At 44.3% G+C, this 22,071-nt stretch overlaps 2 protein-coding genes across 5 annotated transcripts in view; both read right to left on the bottom strand.

Annotated features, from left to right (window-relative positions):
- Nucleotides 1-11,365, bottom strand: part of TRAF3IP1 (TRAF3 interacting protein 1) — a 37,631-nt gene extending 26,266 nt beyond the window's left edge. Inside the window, exons 1-6 of one of the 2 annotated variants that reach the window (XM_042874964.1) lie at nucleotides 11,203-11,365; nucleotides 10,828-10,896; nucleotides 7,308-7,469; nucleotides 6,361-6,501; nucleotides 5,750-6,220; nucleotides 5,064-5,141 (exon numbers count right to left, since the gene is read on the bottom strand). In XM_042874964.1, the coding sequence (XP_042730898.1) occupies nucleotides 5,064-5,141; nucleotides 5,750-6,220; nucleotides 6,361-6,501; nucleotides 7,308-7,469; nucleotides 10,828-10,896; nucleotides 11,203-11,325 (1,044 nt within the window). In that variant the 5' untranslated portion in view covers nucleotides 11,326-11,365. The remainder of the gene's footprint in view (nucleotides 1-5,063; nucleotides 5,142-5,749; nucleotides 6,221-6,360; nucleotides 6,502-7,307; nucleotides 7,470-10,827; nucleotides 10,897-11,202) is intronic. The other variant, XM_042874963.1, reaches the window with a different exon arrangement.
- An 8,348-nt stretch (nucleotides 11,366-19,713) lies between these two features.
- USP40 (ubiquitin specific peptidase 40) overlaps nucleotides 19,714-22,071 on the bottom strand; it is a 33,189-nt gene continuing 30,831 nt past the window's right edge. For all 3 annotated transcript variants that reach the window (XM_042875059.1, XM_042875058.1, XM_042875060.1), the window contains one exon: nucleotides 19,714-21,978. In XM_042875059.1, the coding sequence (XP_042730993.1) occupies nucleotides 21,870-21,978 (109 nt within the window). In that variant the 3' untranslated portion in view covers nucleotides 19,714-21,869. The remainder of the gene's footprint in view (nucleotides 21,979-22,071) is intronic.

Here is a 22,071-nt window from a genome sequence, read left to right as displayed (position 1 = left end):
CTTTCCTTCCATGCAATAATCGACCTCCACATTCACAAAAGGATCTCATAAACAGATTCTGTCAGTAACTTTTATACAGGGACCTTCCAGCTCCATGTGCTCTGATTTTGTGAGCAGAACTTACTGACAGTCCCACTAATGACTGGTACTGAATATGAGCAGCAGGCAGCACACACAGGAGGTCAGACTTTTCTCCTCTATTATAGCCATGCTGTTTGCTTTATGGCTGTATGCACACAGCAGTAGTTGAACAGTTTCTTCCCTCCTAACTAATTCCGGGCAAAGAATCATAGAGCTTGGAAAAGACCTCTAAGATCAGCTAGCCCAACTGCCAACACATCATCTCCGTGCCCACTTGCTTCCATACATCTCCTCCTGCCATGGCCACTCCATACATCAGCAGTCATGGGGAGAAAAGCCACTCCCACCCAAGCAAGGGAGGTGAACAGCTCACCATATAAACCACTGTGAATTCCTTCCTCTAACTCATCAGGTCCACTGAGAGTTCACCAACAATAATTACTACTGTGAATAGGAATCTAACTCAATCCTCTGTCTGTTGTGGATGACTTTGCTAATTAGATCCATGGTGGAGGAGCTATATTTACATGTGTACTGTCAGTAACACATACATAGATGTAACAATAAAACAATATTACATGTATAAACCCAAGGAGGCTGTGGATGCCCCATCCCTGCAGGCATTCAAGGCCAGGCTGGATGTGGCTCTGGGCAGCCTGGGCTGCTGGTTGGTGACCTGCACACAGCAGGGGGTTGGAACTGGATGAGCACTGTGCTCCTTTGCAACCCAAGCCATTCTGTGAAACACAATTTCTGTTTTTGTGTAACATGAATACTGTCACATAAATACAGCTCAGTTCTAAGGCTCGAAGACTTTCATTGCTCTTTTCCTTGAACTGCTTGTATTTCTTGCATCTATTCCTAAATAGCCATTGTTATTAATAGGCATAATTTATTAGTGTGTAACAGCAACGTGGAAAGATCCATTTGACTGAGTGGCAATGACACTAGGATTATACTGATCAATTACCTTTTCTTGAGAGATGCTCAGAAGATGATGGTCTATTGCTGTCAGTTTCTGTTAATTAAAACCCCTCAAACACAGAGTTATTAGGAAAAAAATAGCTATTTCTTACAACATAAATGTGAACGCTGGACTTCTATTATGTGAGTCAACTATGACAAACAGCATTCCAGCTCACAGCACTGGAACAAAATTATCTAAGCCATGTTTAGGAGATTTCCATGGAACAATTCTTTCTGCTGCTTCAAGGGCAGTTATGTCATTTTTCATTTAGTATAGATGAGTTCCAACAGAAGTTCATTAGATAGGACTTTAGAGGCTGATTCAAACGTCCCATTCCAGAGCAATATGGTTTGTACAGCAAAAATAAAGGTCGTTACAGAAGTGGCCAGAAGTTACAGGATATTACAAAAAGCTTCAGCCAAAAGTTTCAGCAGCCATCTGTAAAATGGAAGAGACTTTTCCAATGTGTTTTGCCATAGGGCTAAATGACATACCTGCTCTGCAGACACTTTCATATGAGCAGCACCATACACTCAGAAGATCTACAGCTCGAATCACCTCTTGTCAAAAGACAAAGTTGTTTTATTATTAGTAGTAGTATTTTGTAGCATGACAGATTGAGCTTCTAAGTGTCTGTTCCAAACAAAGTTTCCACCTGAGCTGGACTGAGTGAACAGAACACAACCTGGCTTGCTCTGATCAGAAACAACGTGGTGTGCAACAGCCTTCAATCAGAAAGGAGTCTCCTGACTGCCACGTGTTGGCCAAATGTTTCTCCTTAATTCCTACTTATATTTGCTTTTTTTGTTGTTCCAGAAAATTATAGATACCCACGTGGTGGCTATAACATGCCTGGTAACATACAGGTTCTTCGGTTCAAGAAAAAATACATGAAAAAAAAAAATCAAGCTGTGAAAATTGAAATAGTATTTTAAGGCTGGCCTCAGAAAATTAGCAGCAAGAAAATGAAAATTTTGATGAATAATGAGAGAATCTTATCTAGGTTCCTGATCTCAAAGGAGCCATACCAATGACTAAACTTTATATGGTAACTTTGCTGTACGAGGACAATATTAAAAAACCCAAAGGAATTTGAATGCAGCACAGAATCCACTTAGTCTGAAATTCCATGGACATCTCAAACTGAATAAAAGTCCCCACTTCTCCCAGTTCTCCCACACCATTATGCTGCAAAGCAGGCAGCACGTCTGATGAAAGCACCTATGTGAAACATGGTGGAAACAAGACAAAAAATCAAGTGGAAAACAAGAAGCACGTTGCAATGTAAAGGCAGGGAAGATTATGCTTGGGAAGAAAGAGAAGCTGTGACTAGGAACGTGATGGCAGAGAGAAGGACTAGAGGCCAACAGCATGCTGGGCTGCATCAAGAGAAGGGTGGCAGCAGGGAAGGGAGGGGGTTGTCCCCATCTGCACTGCCCTTGTGAGGCCCCAGCTGGAGTACTGCATCCAAGCCTGGGGGTCCCAACATGAGAAAGACATGGAGCTGTTGGAGTGGGCCCAGAGCAGGGCACTGAAGGTGATCAGAGAGCTGGAGCATCTCTCCTATGAAGAAAGGTTGAGAAAGTTGGGCTTGTTCAGCCTGGGAAAAGAGAAGGCTCTGGGGAGACCTCACTGCCTTCCAGTACTTAAAGGGAGCTTATGAACAGGAGAGGGACCAACTTTTTACATGGTCTAATAGTGATAAGAGGGGATGGCTGTAAACTAAAAGAGAGGAAATTTAGGTTAAATGTAGGGAAGAAGATCTTTACTCAGAAGGTGGTGTGGCACTGGCACAGGCTGCCCAGAAAGCTGTGGGTGCCCTACCTCTGGAGGATTCGAGACCAGTTTGGATGGAGCTCTGAGCATCCTGAGCTGGTGGCTGACAACCCTGCCTGTGGCAGGGGATTGGAACTGGATGGTCATTAAGGTCCCTTCTAACTTCAGTCATTCTATGGCTCTATAGTAAGCCAGTGCTGTGTAACTGAACCCAACAGGAACAAACCAGAGATCAGTCCTTGGGGCAGAAGAAAGCAGGCAACACATCAGGCAGTGGCATATCAGACACAGCTTGGAAGGGGGTTGCTTTAACTTGTTTCACTTGCTGCGTATTTTTAAAAAGCTGAGAAATAGATGCTTAAGATATACTCATGCAGCACACACTACCAAATAATACAATCAAATACTCCTTGTAGGCATAAATACAAAAATGGTTTCCTCTGTTTTTAATACATTTGTTTCACATGACTGAAATGGTACCACAGCAGTTTAAATCAGGGTAAATCCCTGGATATGAAGGCATTATCCTGCTGTGAAACTACTGGGAGGAAAGTAAGATCAACCCCAGTCCATCAAGGTGCACTTCTCAACTATCTCACGATGCAGTTTTCTCTAAATCACTTTACACAGCTATCCCAGCTCTCCAGCTTTAAAAGATTCATTGGGAGCCTTTTCATACCATTCCTCCCTTCCACAGTCCTAGTAAAGCGACCATTTGTCACGCACTGCTCTAAAGTGTCTGTTTTCAACACCTAAAAGCAAAGCAGTGCCTGCTGTTACGCAAGCAAGTAAAGGAAAAGCATGTTATCTAGATTTAAGGTAGTAAACCAACATGCCTTGGAATCACTCCCAAAAGCACTTAAGACGGGAAATGAAACTTTACTGCCCTAGCATATTATAGTGGTGCCCAAGAGCACTACGATAGTTTGGGATGAGGCTCAGAATTTCCATTAGAGACCCAATTTGCAGGAAGTTTAACTTGGCCAAGAACGTTTGCTTCAGGCTAAAAACTATTTTATAAGCTCTCCCTCCAAGTGCCAATAATTTAAAAACTTTGGTTGGATTTCAGTCAAAGAACAGCTATAAATTTGTCATCTCATGTAGAAGACACGATGATGTCAGTGGCCCACAGACTTCCAACAGAGACTCCTGCTGGACTTGGGATGCTGCCTATTTCTTTCTAGCATGAACTACTTCAGGCTAATTTATTGAAGGCTCATTTTTAAACATTTAGCCATATGGGTCCTTAATTCCCCAAATTGCCTCAGGTCATCAAGAAGCAGCAGATGCAGACACAAAGCTATCTCAAACAACAGCTACCGTTCAGAAGCAGTCAGCAAGTTCCTATTCCACCCTACCATCATCCAGCTGCAAAACACAGGCTGCAACGAAAGACTGGATTTATTCTCCATTCAACACAGCAACTGCTATTAAAACACCTGTCCTAAATCCTAGCAGCTGGCATGGTGCTGTGGCTTGGATTTAGGGTAAGAACAATGTTGATAACACACCAATTGTTGCTAACGAGTGCTTACACTCAGCCAGGAACTTTTCAGCTTCTTGAGCTGGCTGGCAACAAGGAACTGGGGTGCACAAAGAGATGGGAGGGGACAAAACCAGGACAGCTCACCTAAGCTGGCCAGAAGGATATCCCATACATACGGCATCATCGTGAGATGGCCAGGACTCCATTGCTGGGCATCAGTCAGCTGGTGGTGAACAAATGAGTTTTACGCTGTTGGTTGGTTTGTTTTTCTTTTCTTTGTGTGTTTCCTTTTTTCCTTTTCTTTTTTTGTCTTATTAAACACTCTTTATCTCAACCCCCACGTTTTTGCACTTTTAACTTTCTCAGTTCTCTCCTCCAGCCCACTGCTGGGGGAGCAAATGAGCAGCTGGATCGTGCTGAGCTGCCTGATCAAACAAACAAATAGCAGCATTCCAGGAAAGACTGGAGAGGAAAAAAAGGAGAAACCTTTGAACAAATAAACATTTTTCTGAAGTAGTCAACAGATCAAGAAATAGAACTAGAAGTCTGGAAACTGAAACAAACTGAGTAGGCTTTTTTCGTCCAAGCTATAAGAAATTTAAAAACAAGCAAAAACCAGACAACCTATTTTAGAGCCCTAAAACTTGGCATCTCCTTAACTTTCAATCTTAATTTCCTTAATGCAGATTTCCAAACCATTCTAAAATGGAACACTTTCAAAATCTGCCTTCCCAGATCTTCTATATCATTAACCTCATCATCTGGCTGGCACTTACTGGCTTTAGTTGGCCTCTGCAGTTTTCCAAGTTTGGATTCCTCAGAATCGAAAGACTAAAAGGAAATATTTGTTTTAGATTCTACGTGCTGAGCCTGAAATATATGAAGTGGGAAATGAGCGTACCGTGGAACTGGGCGCGTTACAACAGCATTCTTAGCCACCTACCTGCTTTCCTCAACCTGCCTGGCTCTCCTGGAAGCCTAACAGAGCAAGAATCACTGCTCAACTGATCCCTCTATGGAAGAAGTAAGCTCAAGAGTGAGACAAGCAACCAGCAATGGATGAAAGAAACTCTCTTTAACCCCCACCTTTCCCAAGAGCTAAGGCTGAAGCAACAGCATGCATTACTGGCAAGATGCATGACAAAGATAAATTTCAACAACTGCTGCCACTCCACTCTATCAAACTGAATCTAACGCGATGAGGAGAATTCAAACAAGCACAGTTCAGAAAATAAACTGCTTAACAGACGTTCAGGAAGCACAGTCAGATGAGTCTGATTGCTCACAGACAGGAAGGTGCACACACAACCTCTGCCACATCCTTAACAGATTAAATCCATACACAAAAAAAAAACAACAACTTTCACTTTGGGAAAGCAAGCGCTGTTATACAAAGTGCTTAACAGAAGAGCACTGCTCTGAAATAAGATTTCAGTTACCTTTTTCTCTGCTTTATCCTTTCCGTGCTCTTGTACATGCTCTCCATCTCTCCCTCTGTCTCTCTGTCTGTCCCTTTCACGGTCTTTTCCCTTCTCTCTGTCCTTCTCTCGTTCTCTCTCCCTGGTCTTATCTTTGTCTCTTCCTTTCAGTCTGTCTGTTTCTCTTCCTCCTTCATTTTTTTTCTCCCTTTCCTGTACTTTATTCCATTCAATGTTATCTTCTCGTTCTACGTCTCTTTTTCCCTTGCTTTTTTCTGTTTCTCTTCCCTGCTTGGTTGTTCTGCTTTTGTTTCTTTCCCTTTCTTGTTTTTCTCCTTCCTTAAAGTTGTCCCTTTCAGAGTCTTTGTGCCTCTCCTCATTATCCTTCTGTTTTTCACTTTCCTTTTCTCTTTCTTCGCTCTCTTTGACATCTCCTTTGGATTTTCTGTCTCTGCTCGAACTTCTGTCTTTAATGTCAGTATCTCCTCTTCCCTAAAAGAAATTAAAAAGTAATCAGTTTCAATACATGTCATCTCTATCACGTCGTTACTCTCTACATGTAACATGCCCACTGAGAGGAATTAAAAAAACAATAATCACTGGTAGCCACTGTACCCGACAAAGTTTCCTACCTCTTTATCCCTACGGCTTTTTTGCTCTTCTGTTTTGGTCTCCCTGCTTTCTGTATCTCGAGGTTTACTGGATGGAGGTTTTCCTTTAGCATCAGCTCTTTCCCCAGCTAAGATCTTTTTTACAGCAACATCACTGGACAGCTGCAAGAAACAGAAAAATTTCCTGAACGGAGCTACTTTATTAAATATCTCCCTTCTTCCAAACTCTGTAGTCAATGTGACTCTTTTCTTTCTTCTGAAATGCAGCTTACATTTCTGCTCTTCTAAATTAAACATCTCTTTGCAACTCTTGCAATAATTTCATTATGCATATTAGGCTTATATAAACAGATGGTGCTTTTTATCTGCTGTAGCAAAATTAGGTATCAAGCTAGTTAGAACCCAAACCTTTTCCACAATGCACATCCAGCTTATGTTTCACAGTAAAGACACAGAGCTAATAACCTTGGTTTGAATGGATAGAGTTCAGCCTTTGGTTATTACAACGCTCTACAAAGCTGTGCCATCAATCTCAGCCCATTTCAGCTCCTCCTTCCCCATCTCAAGCAATTAGTAAGGAAGAAGAGTGTCTCATTCAGTTAACTAAAAGGAAATAACAGCAGTGTAAATGATCAGATTACTGGACAAAGATTACCCAGACAGAACCTTCACACAGTTTGTGAATACTGTAGTATTTCACTGTTAAAGGCACAGATTCTTCTCACCCATCACTTCACAGGTTTTTTACACAGACTTCTAGAATGCGTTTGTGTGGGGACCTGGCTCAAACTCTGCTATGAACCACATTCTATACATCTGTTATTACAGTGGTATCCCAAGGCAGTATATCTTCTGTAATTCAAAATAGCTAATGAGTGTCAAACTGTTACAAATGAGCTTTGATAATATATAACACAGGTACGTATCTCTGTAATGATGTAGATGAAATGTATGTGGTGATGTCATACCTTATTTAAGCAACACTTCCCAATGGCTTGCAGAAACTCATTTGTTTTCTCAGGTTCGTGTCCAGCCACAACACGTGCTGGTTTTACTGACAGTGGCTCTCCCGTTACCATTACAACAGCATCGATGGCCTTCTGAAGGAAGCTGATTTTGGCATCTTTATCCTAAAAAAAACAACAATTCAGAAATAACCACGAGATTCTAAAATAACTCAAGGTTAGGAAACCTCTGACAGGAGGGATAACTGCAACTGCACAACTGGAGCAGCTGAACCACGGCTCACAAGCAAGCGTTGCCAGGGCTGTCAGGAGCAAAGGCCCAGCTGCACTTGCTGAGACAAAGCACCAGGATCTGTCCTGCTCTGAACATCTCCCAGAACAGATGTGAAGGGCTTACATATTGATATACTGTAGAAACCAGACTGAACAGTGAGTCAAGGAGACATAAGAAGGATGGTGGTGAAAGGGACACGGGCACATATGTTATCTTCACGGTTACCAGGGGTGATTTGGTTTTATAACTATACTTTACAAACTGCTTTCCCTAAGCATCCTTCAGCAAAGATGATGGCTTTGGGTGACTATACAGAATCATTTAAACAGCTGATTTGGCACTGACTGACTGGCTGCCTTGGGAGCAACAGACCCAGTACGAACCTGGATCTAATCTGACAGACATACCAACAGAAAGGAAAGCAACAGAAGCCTGTAACTCCTCAGCTGAGCAAGGCCAGTACTCCTTCTAAAGGCCATCTGTAGCATTATCTACTCGTGTGGCAATGGAGCTTTGCAGTGATGTCTCAAGTCCCAGAGCTGCTCCATAAACAAGAACAAATGCGTGGGAAGGCAGGCTCTGGAGTCAGGGTTCTTCCCTTCTTCAGCTCTTCCAAACAGATTAAAACAAACAACTGCCACACAGCTAGGATTTCCAGATTGTCTCCATTTACATCACGACCACTTCGCCCTCACCAGTGCTCCCTGCATTCAAAAACTAAAAACAAACCAAAAAGAAAAAAAGGAAGGAAATGCTGCAACCTCCTTCTATTAAAACAGTTGTCCATCCTCTGAAGGACAGATGCAATCTATTAACTCAGGGAAGGAAGCAGGACAGTCCTAATACAAATGTTTTCAAACAGAAGTGATTCAAAAGTTCCTCCTAGGTGAATCAATTTCAGTAGTTATGTTGTCAGTGTTTTCTGTCCAAACAAGAAATTTTCATTATCTACTTGAGTCAGTAAATAAAGTTCTATTGGAATAGAAACAAACATCTGAAACAGTGCTGAGAGCTTTACAGAACACACAGCAAAAGTTACATTCTGTCGAGCACATAATCGTACACTCATAGAATCATAGGATGGCTTGGATTGGAAGGGACCTCGAGGATCATGAAGCTTCCACCTCCTGCCAGAGGCAGGGCCACCAACCTCCAGATCTGGTACCACATCAGGCTGCCCAGGGCCCCATCCAACCTGATTCATGTATGCATAATATAAAGCTGATGGGAAAGCCTAACAGCCCAATATTCAGTTTTTCCATTTCTAAGAGAACAATGTTATATTAGCCCCAAGGCGACAAACCTTCCTGATAAACATGAAGATAACAACACCTTCCAGTGCAGTTGGCAGCAAGAAGTGTATTTGTTTCAGAACAGTCCCAAAGTTCAAGAAAACTCCTACTTATGCACTCAGATCCCTTTCTATCTCTGTGACATGAATTGCTTTGCATGCACACAGCACAACTCACTGAGGTGCAGCTGCATGCTCTGCCAGTTTGATGCAGTTCATGGCTAATTCCAGCCCAGGAAAACTGCTTTTTGGATCCACAAATAAAATGGACAGTGTGCTCTGAATGAGAGACCACGTGCTAAGCAACTTTTCACAGCACCTACCCACATGCCTCAACACTGAAAGGATAAACAAAATCAATCAATCCGTTGTAGAATTCATTCAGATTTTAGTTTTCACAGCAGCAGTTAGAACAGTAACAGAAATAAGAGCAAGGCCAATAATCAGCCTTGGGAATTGCATAAACCATCCGTTTAACTAGCTGTGTAGATGGCAAGCCAATAGTTTTAGTTGCTATGTTAAACAATCACCAGTGGGTGTAGCTGTTTAACTAGCAACACACAACATGCATTATTTGCATGAATAAGTGACAAGTTTTAAGCCTTGTTGGTATTGGGAGAAGGCAGCATGCATTGCTTAGCAAAGAGGCAGCACTAGAATGTAAGCAAACAGCCTAAAGTCACCCTTGCACTTAAGAAAAGCATTTTCACCAATAGCACTGAACTCATCTTCCATTACTCAGCCATTCATAATGGCTGTAGTAATGGCAATAAGACTATTCTATAACACACATAACAGAAGAATGCATTATTAAGCAATAATATTTTCTGTACATGTGCATAAAGCACACATATATACATGGGTTTGTTCAGCTTGGAGAAGGCACCAGGGAGATATTCAAGCAGCGTTCTGATATTTGAAGGGAGCAGGGAGACCAACTTCACTCACAGTCTGATAATGACAGGACCAGGAGGAATGGCTTTAAACTAAAAGAGGGAAAATCTAGCTTATATGTTAAGGGGAAATGTTTGTTCAGAGAGCAGTGAGGCTGCCTAGGGAAGCTATGGATGCTCCATCCCTATCAGTGCTCAAAGCCAGGCTGGATGGGGCTTTGGGCAACGTGGTCTGTGGGAGCCGTCCCTGCCCATAGCAGGGTGGGGATTTGGGGTCCCGTCCAACCCAAAACATTCTGATACACCTCTACATACACCTATGTTTGGGTGGTAATTTTTCAAAGAAATAAATATAAAAACACACATTCTACCAAAAGACCACCACACCCTGTAATACAACAGCATCTTGAAAATCTAGATCTACTCGTAAATCAGACCTTATTGTTTTGTGACAAGTACAGAAGTAGTTGTTTAATCACGATAGCTTGTGTCCACAGCCTTAGCTACATACATAGATGCAATCTATAGGCATCCACAAACAGATTGGATAAGCCTGGAGAAGGTTCCAGGGAGGTCTGCTAGCAGCTTTTCAACATCTAAAGGGGGGGGGGGTATAAGGAAGAAGGGCACAAACTCCTTAGCAGGATCTGTTGTGATAGGACAAGGGGAAACAGTTTCAAACTACAACAGGAGAGATTTAGTTGGGTCCAAGAAAAAAGTTTTTTACTGTGAAGCACTGGCACAGGTTGCCCAGGGAGGGGGTGGATGCCCCATCCCGGAGACATGCAAGGTCAGGCAGAATGGGCTCTGAGCCCCTGATGGAACTGTAGGTGTCCCTGTTCACTGCAGGGGAGCTGGACAACACGGCTTCTAAGGGTTCCTTCCAAATCTAACAATCCCGATTCTGTGCACTGCAAAACCAACAGGCAAAACCTCCTACTATTTCTACACAACATCCAAATGAAGCAATGGAAGCGGAACACAGAAAAGACCATAAGTGCCTTGCCGCACATTTCAGAGACCATTTTTATTCAGGCTGAATAAATAAGGAAGCTTCTTACCCACCTTGACATTATCTGATTTCAATTCAAAATCCGTGTAAAGCCCTTTCATGAAGCCTGTCACTCTGATCACCTTGAGAAGAGAAGGAAAGGACCGAGTTAAGGGCGCTTGGAGGCTACTGCAGAACAGCGTTTGGCAGCAACAGACCATGCGTTATTATTGATAACAATACTAAAGCAGAACGCCGCTGTCATCCCATGACACTCCAAGCCCCCCCACCCACGAGGGGTTACACCCCCAGCCGCCAGGGGGCGCCCTCAGTGATGGGGCGCCCTCGCCACGCAAGGGGCAGCCGGCGAGGGGGTTGGAGGGGGGGGGGAGGGAGGCCCTGTTGCCTAGCAACAGCAGAGCGGGCCCGCAGGCCGGTCCCCGGCCCACCTCGGTGATCACGTCGTGCAGGTAGCGGAAGGGCGGCTTACTCAGCAGCCGATCCGTCAAGGGCGGCTTGCGGATCACTTGTCCCAAGCACTCCTGCGTCCGTCGTACCACCGACTCGTTCATAGCGACGGCGGGGCCGGCGCCGCGGCCGCCGCCGCCGCCGCCGGCTGTGAGCATTCCCAGCCTGCCCCGCGGCGCAGCGCGCCTCGCTGCGCATGCTCGGAGCCGCAGAACGCGGTTGCTAGGCAACCTTAGGCCCTAGCAACAGGCATCGCCGCCATCTTAGGCGCTTAGGTCTCAGAGCGATCTGTGGAGATACGGCGTGGTTTTAAACTGATAAATGAGAAGGGAGAACTGGCATGGAGAAGGCTGAGGTTCTCCACAAGTCCTTTGCCTCCCCCAGCTCTCACATCGGTGAACCTCGGGCAAATCCCTCTGACGGTGAGAGCAGAGCGAGTGAGAGGCCGCCTCACGAGGCTGAATGTGTGCAAGTCCACAAGGCAGGACTACATGCATCCCAGGGTCCTGAGGGAACTGGCTGATGTGGTTGCTAGTCTGATGTTATATCTGAAAAATCATGGCTGTGAGTCCCTGGGGACTGGAAAAAAATTGAAACATTACTTCCGTTTTCAAGAAAGGAAGACCTGGGGAACTGCAGCTTCCCTCTGTGCCTGTGAAGATCATGGAGTGGATCCTCTTGCAAGAGGTGTTAGGGCACATGAGAGATGAGGTGTTGATCCAGTGTAGCCTCACCAAGAGCAGTTTGTGCCTCAGCGACCTGGTGTGCTTCCAAGATGGAGTGAAGGCATCAGTGAACCAAGGAGATGCAACCGGTCAGGTTGTCCACGACTGGGACTTGTGCAAGGTCTTTGACATGGTCCCATATCACATCCTTATCTCTAAGTTGGAGCAATATGGATTTGATATGGATTTGAAGGAATTTGGGACTATTCAATTTGGGACAAGAAGTTGGTTGGAAGGTCACAGCCAGAGGATTGTGGTCAATGGCTCTATGTCCAGGTGGAGGCTAGTGACAAATCCTGTCCCCGAGGGGTCTGTCTTGGGACCAGTGCTCTTCATCTTTATCAGTGATGTAAATGATAGGATTCAGTGCACCCTCAACAAGTTTGCAGATGATACCAAGCTGAGTGGTGCAATTGATCTGACAGAAGGGAGAGATGCCATCCTGGATGGACTTGAAATGAGGGTCAGCAAGGCCAAGTGCAAGGTGTTGCGCTTGGGTTGGGGCACTGCAGATATATATACAGACTGGGAGAAGAGCTCATTGAGAAGCAGCCCCAGAGAGAAAGAGTTATCCCTATCTCTGAATTGGACAGAGACAGTTTTGAAGGGTGCGCTGTTTGGTGGTTAAGGTAGCAAGGGAGAATATGTTTATTCAGGAACAAAGTGCTCTTTATATATATATATATATATATGCACTATATATAGTGCTCTTTAACATCTTTATGTGCTCTTTAACATCTTTATTAATGACATCGATGAGGGAATTGAGTGCACCCTCAGCAAGTTTGCTGACGACACCAAGCTGAGTGGTGCGGTTGATACGGTGGAAGGAAGGGATGCCATTCAGAGGGACCTCGACAGGCTGGAGGGCTGGGCTCGGGTGAACCTGATGAGGTTCAACACGGCAAAGTGCAAGGTTTTGCATTTGGGCCGGAAGAACCGCAGGCACCTGTACAGGCTGGGAGGAGCGGTCCTTGAGAGCAGCTCGGCAGAGAAGGACCTGGGGGTCCTGATGGACGAGAGACTGAACATGAGCCAGCAGTGCGCTCTGGCAGCTCGAAAGGCAAATGGGATCCTGGGCTCCATCAGGAGAGGGGTGGTCAGCAGGGACAGGGAGGTGATTGTCCCTCTCTACTCGGCTCTTGTGAGGCCCCATCTGGAGTCCTGTGTCCAGGTGTGGAGCCCTCAGTACAAGAAAGACATAGAGATTTTGGAAAGGGTCCAGAGGAGGGCGACTAAGATGATCAGGGGGCTGGAGCACCTCCCCTATGAGGACAGGCTGAGGGAGTTGGGCTTGTTCAGCCTGGAGAAGAGAAGGCTGCGGGGTGACCTCATTGCAGCCTATCAATACCTGAAGGGAACCTACACCCAGGAGGGGAGTAAACTCTTCAAAAGGGCTGACAACAGCAGGACTAGGGGAAATGGATCCAAGTTGAAGGAGGGAAGATTTAGGTTGGATGTTAGGGGGAAGTTCTTTACTAGGAGAGTGGTTAGGCCCTGGAACGGGCTGCCCAGGGAGGTTGTGGATGCCCCGTCCTTGGACGTGTTCAAGGCCAGGTTGGACGGGGTCCTGGGCAACCTGATCTGAATGTGTATGTTTGGTGGCCCTGCTAGGCAGGGGGGTTGGAACTACATGATCCTTGGGGTCCCTTCCAGCCCGGGTGATTCTATGATTCTATGATTCTATGAAAGTGCAGGGTCAAGGAGAAAGTGAGCTACTCAAGAACAGTCTAATGGTTTTAAGTATTAGTGACCCAAGGAAAAAAGGAAAATATGTTGCTTCACACGCCAGTGAAAACTCATCTTTCTGTGCAGGTGCTATTACAAAGTAGAAGCATAGTGCTGGAACTGGAAAGGTGTAGTAGCTTGCTAAGCAGATAAAATCCAAGATGTGTGTGTGTTCTTTCCCAGATGTTTCAGAATAGCTGGACAATCTGGGAAAGAGTCTCTGCAATGAGCCCTAGATGTATCTCATCCCATACAGCCTGTCAAACCCCACAGTTATATTAATAACTATCAAACAAACAACGAAGCACTAGTGCTAAGTTAATAATGTCTTTTGGTGATTTTTTTTTTTTATTGTTCTTTAAATAAAGTAGAACAGAAAAGTGATGAATCGGAGAGAAGCCAACTTCAGAATTCTCTGATCCCACATCACGCTCTTATCAAAGCCAGTACAAGGATATAACGGAAAGACACAGCATCTCCCACACCTGCAGGTGAGAGACATTGCTGTCTGCCCACCAGGTAGCATGCTACATACTCCCCTTTGTCCTAGACACATTACAGTCCTTATCAAAAAGCAAAAAGTTGGCTATTCTCCAGTGTTCATGCAAACAAATACCAGTTGTTTGGAATGTTTGGAATCCTAAGAAAGAAAATACTGCTTTTCTGCTTGGCCAGCCATGACAAAGAAGGTTTGAAATCGAAACTTTGATAGAAGTGCACACAGTTGCTGTGCGTTGTGATTGCCTACCCATTTCTTAACCCAAATCTGCAACCCACCTGATCTGCTAAAGCAGCATTTGTGCTTCTTACCTTGGTCGTAAATGGAATTGTTACAAGATCTCCCATTCCAGCTGCAGATGCCAAATAAAGCAAAGTACATGCTGAGTAAGAAAGATGAATCGGGTTTAGGAACAAGAAGAGGCACATTGCAGAACAGATGTATCTGGTATTAGTTTGTGCAGGGGAAAGAGGTTGTTCTGCAGAGGTGGACAGCTTCCACACTGACAGACTAATTGCACTCAGGCTCCTGAGAACAGGTAGTTCAGGAGGAGGAAGTTGCATGGAAGCAATTTGTCTCTTCCGCCAGCCTGACACACTCAGAAATTGATGAGGTTCCCAGACAGGCTGTGACTACAGGATCTTGTAATCCTGGGAAGAAGAAAAGGTATTGACAGCTTCTACATCCAAGGGCATCAGAAGAAGTCTCACAGGAAACGAGAAGACTGGGAAGAAGCTGCTCTAGGGAAGAGGGTTGTTTATTTTGGAATCGTATGGTTTATCTGGACTTCTGCCACCAGCTGCATGAAGCGTCTGTAATGCCTGAGAATGAACCTTGAGGGTTTTGTTCAGCTTGACCTTCGGCATGCACGATTTGCTGGAGAGGTGGTACCCCAAGGAAGCACAGCTCAATTAACTGAGGAATCAAAAGCTGGCAACGCACAAAGACTCCACGAGTCCCTGTGGTACTTTAAAAAGTATCCTAACACTGCAAAACAGATAGCTTGAGATTTAGTCTGGAGACGCAGTCCTTTTGAGGACCTTGCACTAGAATTATTATTTGAGGCTGACCAAGTTGAGACCTGGTCACGCATGGCAAAAAAGGGAGTATGTTAAGACTCAGTAAACCCAGCACAGACACAGAGATGGCCTGTGGAAGCCATAGGATTGCTTACACTTCCTTATACTGCTGCGTTAAGAATCTCAGACTCCCAAATCTGACTCTCAGACTCCCAGAATCTCAGTGCTCCCAAAGATGTCAGTAAGAAATTCAGCTGGCCGTATAGTATCAAGAAGGGACAATTCAGCTTGTCAAATGGCTTGAGGAAGGATTCACAGACCTCTAACATGTGCAGCGCCTTAAGTAAGGGCAGACAGCAGAACAGAGGTTCTCCTGTCCAAATCTTTGTGCAGTCTCTTGAAGATAAGAGTTCAAAATGTCTTTGCTGCATAGTTCTGGTTTTGCCTTTTAGAGAGGTGGAGAAGATCCCACTGTTTTTGCTGCACCACACTGATGGCCTGCAATATCTTCTTAACGTATGGGGAGCTGGTGTTCCCATTTCCTAACAACTGAATATTGCTGAAGTTAAACACATCCAGACGTGGTATCTGGGAATCAGAAATCCTCGTAGATTTTGCTGGTGACTCTATGACATATATTTGCAGGTCTCTCAGTTTTAAGTCTTTTTGAAAAGGCAACTGGAAATCAAACAGTTTGCAGTTGTGCAGAATTCTAAAACAAGTGGGGGTTTCTCCAAAGTTCTCCATGGGAAGGAGTTGGGAAGTTTACCCTAAAATCAGTCTCTGAAGCAGAAACAAACCTGCACGCAGTATCCCTCACCCTGACATCGGGAACAGCAACCAAACCAAGTCCACTGAAAAACAGATGTGGAGACAAGAGCATTTGTTTGGGAAACAGCCCTCCTCTGAACATTCTCTCAAACTCTTTAATTCCTTCTCTTTTAAGCAGCTGTGAGTTTGTTTGCTTTTTAAATTACTACCACCCCTCAAAGTCACGTTTTGCCTTTTGAGCTACTACTCAGGGTAGAATTTGGACCAGCAATCTCACACATCTCAGATTCCTGTCAACTCTTGAAATTACTCCCAGCCTATCAGGTAAATAAACATCAAATGTGGAGTTCGAACCACTGTGATGACAGTTTGCTTCTGAATGCCAGCAGGAAATGGTGAGACACAAAACCACTCTCAAGTCGTGGCCCTCAGTGTGGATGTCTTGATCTGAAAGAGAAGGCTGCAAGGAGACTTCAATGACAGCCTTGCAGTGTTTAGGAGACTGTAAAAAGGAGGGAATCAACTTTTTACTTGCCATGGGACATGTGGGTAGGGCTTCCATCTCTAGAGGCTCTGCTGCCCTGCCTCTGCCATCCAGCAGCCACCTCACTGCCTGCTTGAGGTGACCCAAAAACGCTGTGACTTAGGAGTGCTGGCTGTAGAGAGCAAGGAGGCGAATTGCCTTTGGGAGTTATTTTTTCAGGTATGAAAGTAACAAGCCTTAAACACTTTTTGTGTAACTAGATAGAGATAAATCCCTCCTGCCATTTTCAATCATTTCAGTACAGATTGCGCGCAGAACTTTTTAAGATACTTTGTTTTTCTTATCTTTACCTGCCTAGGATATTTAATGGAGGCTCTATTCAGAGCTCTAGCAGAGGTTTGGTTTGTCCAGTTTGGTCTATTGACCAAAACCCAATAGGAAGACCCAATAAGACTCAAACCACAATAAGAAGCCTGCCAGTTGCAGCTAGTTTGCTCCATTGAGCGTTAATGGCAAGGCTTGTTTGCTTTCTTTGCTAAATCAAATAAAATGAATTTTGCAATTAATCGCCATATATTAAACATTCAGGCATGTTTTATCAGCAGAAATAGTTCCTTCTCAGTCTGTTGAAGCAGTGGCCTCACATGGTTGCAATTATCATGTGGTTCTGTTCTAGCTGCCCTGCCATAATTAGAATTGAAAGCAGTAACTTTGATGAGAGCTGATTCTCAACAGTGTCCCTTCATTCTCTGGGTGCACACACACCCCTTCTTCTGCACAATTCAACTTCCCTATGTAACTTATATCCAGATGTCACACAGTACCCCTCTGGTTCAAGAAAACGTGTAATATTTACACCTTTCACCAGCTCCCTATTTCCTGTAATCCTCTGCCTCAGTCTATCACTGTGCTGTAAGCTGCTGGTGGTGGAAACACTGCGTGAAGTCCAGGCTGTGCTCCTGAACTTGCTTTGTGACATTCCATGTCTGATAAGTGAACTGGAGGGAGCAGAAAACCACTGGTGATGTATGTGAGTGTATGTGCAACCTTCCACACCTGGGACTGGGCTCACTGGCTCAGCAAAAACGAGAGAACAGAAGAAAAATCAAAGTGGAGAAAGGATCTCTCTTTTCCCATCTCTTGTAGTGACTACAGCCCTTCCTTTTGCACTGAGGAGGCCATGAAGATCCTGGATCAGCTCTAATGAGGGATGGTAAAACAAGAGCTTGGCCTTATTTTCCTCGTTGGCTCATTTGTACCCATTTATAGTCTGAGATCAGTGGCTGCATGCCTTTGTGTTACCAGGCAGAAGCAGGAGCCCACAGCTGCCTTTCACAGGTAAGATTTCTATCATGGCTAAGAGCAGCATTGTGCTCAAAAGGAGAGAAGCCCTCACACCACGTGCTTGGGAACATCCTCCTTCTCCTGGGGTTTTCTTTGGGTTATGCAGGTGTGCAGTTTGTGGGATGTGAGTACACGTGGCTCCAGCTGCCCATTCAGAACCCATACTGAGCAGTAAATTAAAAGCATTCTCAGCAGGCTGTGCAGATGACATTGAGTGCAGACATATGAAGAACGTCCAGCATGATCAAAACACAGGTAATCCTCAATTCTGGGAATGCACAGAACAAAGCAGTGCTGCAGCACGATGCTCGGGCTGCACGTTGTGCTTTGTAAGCAGTGTTTACCTGTATGGTACAGATGCTGAACAAGACTTTGGTGGGAGCTCACCTTCTGAGAGATAAGCACCTTTTAGGATCCAGTCTCACCCTGCTCTCCAAATCTTTTCTAGCTCGCTGCCCTATTAGCCACACTGGTAAGAGCTTACAAGCCACAAAGAACTCCTGGTCAAATTACAGGAAATCATTTCCTTCCTTGACTTCAACATCCATAACAAAAGTAGAGGGAGAGAGGGGTAGGCTATGGCCTTGTGCAGTGCCTCACTTTTCCCTCCTTCACTGGACATAAGCGCAGTCAGCTGAGCACAGCACAAAGAGCACAGCCCCTCTGTGTGGGTCAGATCTCAGGGTGTGTTGTCTGTTCAACTGCTCCTGTGCCTCCAGCATTACCTTCTCACCGATCTGCTTCCTTGGTTTGTGACTGTTTGCATCTTCCTGCTTGGTTGCTATTGCCCCTGGCAACATAAATATGATCCTGGGGCTACTCAGTGGCTCAACTGGCAGCAAGGCTTCCATACACACACTTATCGGTACAGAAAGTAACCACAGTTAATACCCAGACTTCCAAGAACATCTTAGGCAGAGGAACCCCAATTATTATTATTGCAGAGTACTTGTATGGCAACCAGAACTGCAGTTGGACACCCAAAACCACTTCCATCTCTTTTCAAAGGAGGACAGCTTCATTCCAGTGGTGGAAATGAACAGCCACACCTGAATACACTGCTATGGCCTGCGCTCAGCTGAATGACAGACACTGCCCAAGGGCAGAGGAAAGGCCCATCACCAGCTGTGACCTGTAACTGTACAAAGTTAAGCTTATCATCAAACTGCCACGAACAAACGGGACGATTCTTCTGAGCCACCACACCAGGCTCATCCATACAGGTGCTTCAGAAGTGGATTTTCTTCATAAAGTTACTGCTGAGAGTCTGATGCCTCAAGGTGAACTTTCCACCCACAGAAAGGCAAATCAATGCCATTTTAAAAGGCCACCCTGCAGAACTGTTTGCCATTATTTGCTACTGCCTCACATCACAAATGCTGAGCTGCTAAATTCTGCTGTTTTTTCCTCTCAAGATCCTTCTATGCCAGTTTGAGCTGATCTAAGCAGCAAATATGGGAACAGGATACATGCTTACAAACCAGAAGATGTTTTGATCTGTAAGTAAAACAGGCACTTCACTGATTTTTTTTAAACCATCTCAGGTTTATATAAAGCAAACATGGGTAGAGGACGGCTGCTAAGAGACTTTTGGGAAATACTGGATCTATTTCTGTAGTAAAATCTGCTCCCAGCACTTTATGAACATCAAATAAGTCCAGGACAAGCATCTTCTGGGAAAAAAAAGAGTTGAATATTTACGAAAGGCTGCAATACAGTAATGATAAAGATCCCTGACAAGGCCTCCATCCTTTGCATTCGCCAGCACGCAGAGCTGTTCTGCCCATTCACTACTGACCACGTTTTGGTCAGCAAAAACAACAACAGTTCAACTGCTGGCTTTCTAAATAAGTCCCTTTGTGACCTTTCTTCCTTCTTGGTGTTTGTATCACTGAAACAAAAAGAGTCAAGTCAAACAGACATCTGTAAGTCACTCTTTATTTTGCAAAGATCACTTGAAAAATAAAGATGGAAGTTTTTCCAGGCTTTGGAATATAACCATCACAAAGCACGGAATCACAAAAACTCCATTTTTGAAAGGTGTTCCCTTTCCCCACCCCCTTTTCAATTAACTCTTCCATTGTGGAGCAATCCACAACAGTTTTAAGGAAAACAAATGTGCATTTTGAGCCAACGTTAGAAATAACTCAAGATTGGTTCAGTGCAGGAGCTGCTACATCACACTTCAACAAAGGCACATACTAGGATTCCCACGTCCATACTTTGTAACCCCTATCTGACTTTCTCCAAAGCTCACATCTTCAAGAGCAGATCAGAGTTATTACAAAGCAGTCAGGTTAAGCTCAAAACAGCTGTCCAGCGTGGAACTGGAGGAGTTAAAGTGACAGCAAAGTAGGTGCAGTGCAATGGAACAGCCTGCAGACAAAACGCTTTCTCCTTTACCTTTGTAATCAGCATAGTCATAATTTCTTGTAAACCTGGCTCAGAAGAATGCTTGTTGATACAGAAGAAGGCTCTGCAAAGTAAGTTAGGGCAAGCAAGCAGAGCTGGAAAGGAAATAAAATGGCTGCTCTCATCTCAATCAGAAACAAGAAATCTATCAAAACAAGGATTTCAAGATTTGAGTACAGCATACCTACAACCAGAAATGAGGGGGAAAGTTAAAATTAAAATAGCTCCTGGGTGGAAACAGCCTAAGAAAGCCCAGAAGCATCTGCTGAATTTCAAAGATACCTAAGAAAAATGAAGACTAATGCATGTGGTTTTGACTTCTTTTGCTTGCTTTTGTTCATAACTAAGAACATCAGTTTTTGTCTTTAAATTGTCCTCAATACCAGAATCCTGTTAATCTACAAAAAGTAAATCAGAAGACCTTCTCACATTAGCCCAAATTTTAGCAGCCTGCTGTTTTGGCAACTTCTTCAAAATCCTTTCCACACAGATAACAGATCAAGCACAGCAGTGTCCCCAGATGAACTGCATTTGTTCGCTCATTATCACAGTTTTAATTAAGGATACTTCAGGATGTGTTCAGTAGTTACATTTGAACACTGCTTTGCTCATCTCAAAACAGCTTTCCAGACATTTGTGCAGTTCAGCAAGGCTTCATAGAGTCTCATGGCAGATTTCATTCAAACAGCAATTTGCACAGGTTTCCAGCAGTGCAAGGCAAGCACACCACACACCACGAGCCCTCCACTACTGCGTGGAAAGGCTTCTGTTAACCTTCCACTATTCCACCTTCACCTCATCATTGAAAATATGCTTAGAATTTGATTACAACCAATTAACCCCATTAAGAATTCTGGTGAGTTTGTCAGCACTAGTTGTACTCAACAAACATTCTGAACCTGATGAGAAATTGGGTAACGAATACGCACATGCAGTGGGGAAACACAGCCTAAGTACTGTGAGCACTACAGTTTATCTCAAGGTGCTGAAACATCTGCTCTTGACAAACCCTGATTCCCAGCCCCAGGGGTAAGAGAGGCAGGTCTCCCATCAGCTACGAGGTCCATTCTTACGAGCACTTAGTAAATGTTTCACTTCAATATTTAAGAACCTTTGACACTGAGTTCAGCTGCCAGTTGGCTGCATACGTCCCATTCTGTGACAGAGGCTGTAAATCAACGGTGTGACACCAAGAAAAGTTACCACAGATTTGTGTTTAGATATAAAGAGACAAAAGTAAATTCTGGTATCGTTAGTAATCTCAATGATCAGGGAAGAAAAAGTAACTTCTAGAAAGAGACATCTAAGACTGCACTCAAAAATGCAGCTAACTTTGTGGTGATGGTGCATCAGCATCTGACAAAAGAAGCATTTAAGGTGGTTACAAAACAGTCATCGAAAGGTAATACAATATATTAGTTGGTTTTCTCATGGATAAAGTGCATTTACCTAGCCTGAGAATAAGTACCACGTCGATTAAGGGATGCTGAAGCACTTCCTCAGAGAGATTAGAAGCAGATCACAGTTATCCCAAATCTTATATCCAGTTTATCTCGGTGATTCCTGATGACTCTCTGAGCACAAGCATCCCTCTTGCTGGTCCAGTTGAGGCACTCACATGTGGCACACTGGTGCTATGTTCTGCTCAGCAAATCATCTCCAGGTGCTATCTGAAAACTCCCACGTTGATGGAAAGAGCCACTTCTGGTTTACGTTGCTTAACATTCAGTTTTTCCTCAGATACAACATGGGCCTGGGAGCGTTCAGCTTGCTGACTATTAAAAGAAAAAAGATGTCTGAAACTAGTATTGAACCTTAGCTGCAAGAGCATCAGCCACCCGGGCTGGAATCTGGCTTCTACTACAGTG

This window comes from Lagopus leucura, unplaced genomic scaffold, assembly GCF_019238085.1.
Source record: "Lagopus leucura isolate 7727_CA_CO unplaced genomic scaffold, USGS_WTPT01 Super-Scaffold_100012, whole genome shotgun sequence".
Classification (NCBI taxonomy): domain Eukaryota; kingdom Metazoa; phylum Chordata; class Aves; order Galliformes; family Phasianidae; genus Lagopus; species Lagopus leucura.
Note: the sequence above shows the minus strand (reverse complement) of the source record. Positions and strands in the feature narration are given on the sequence as shown.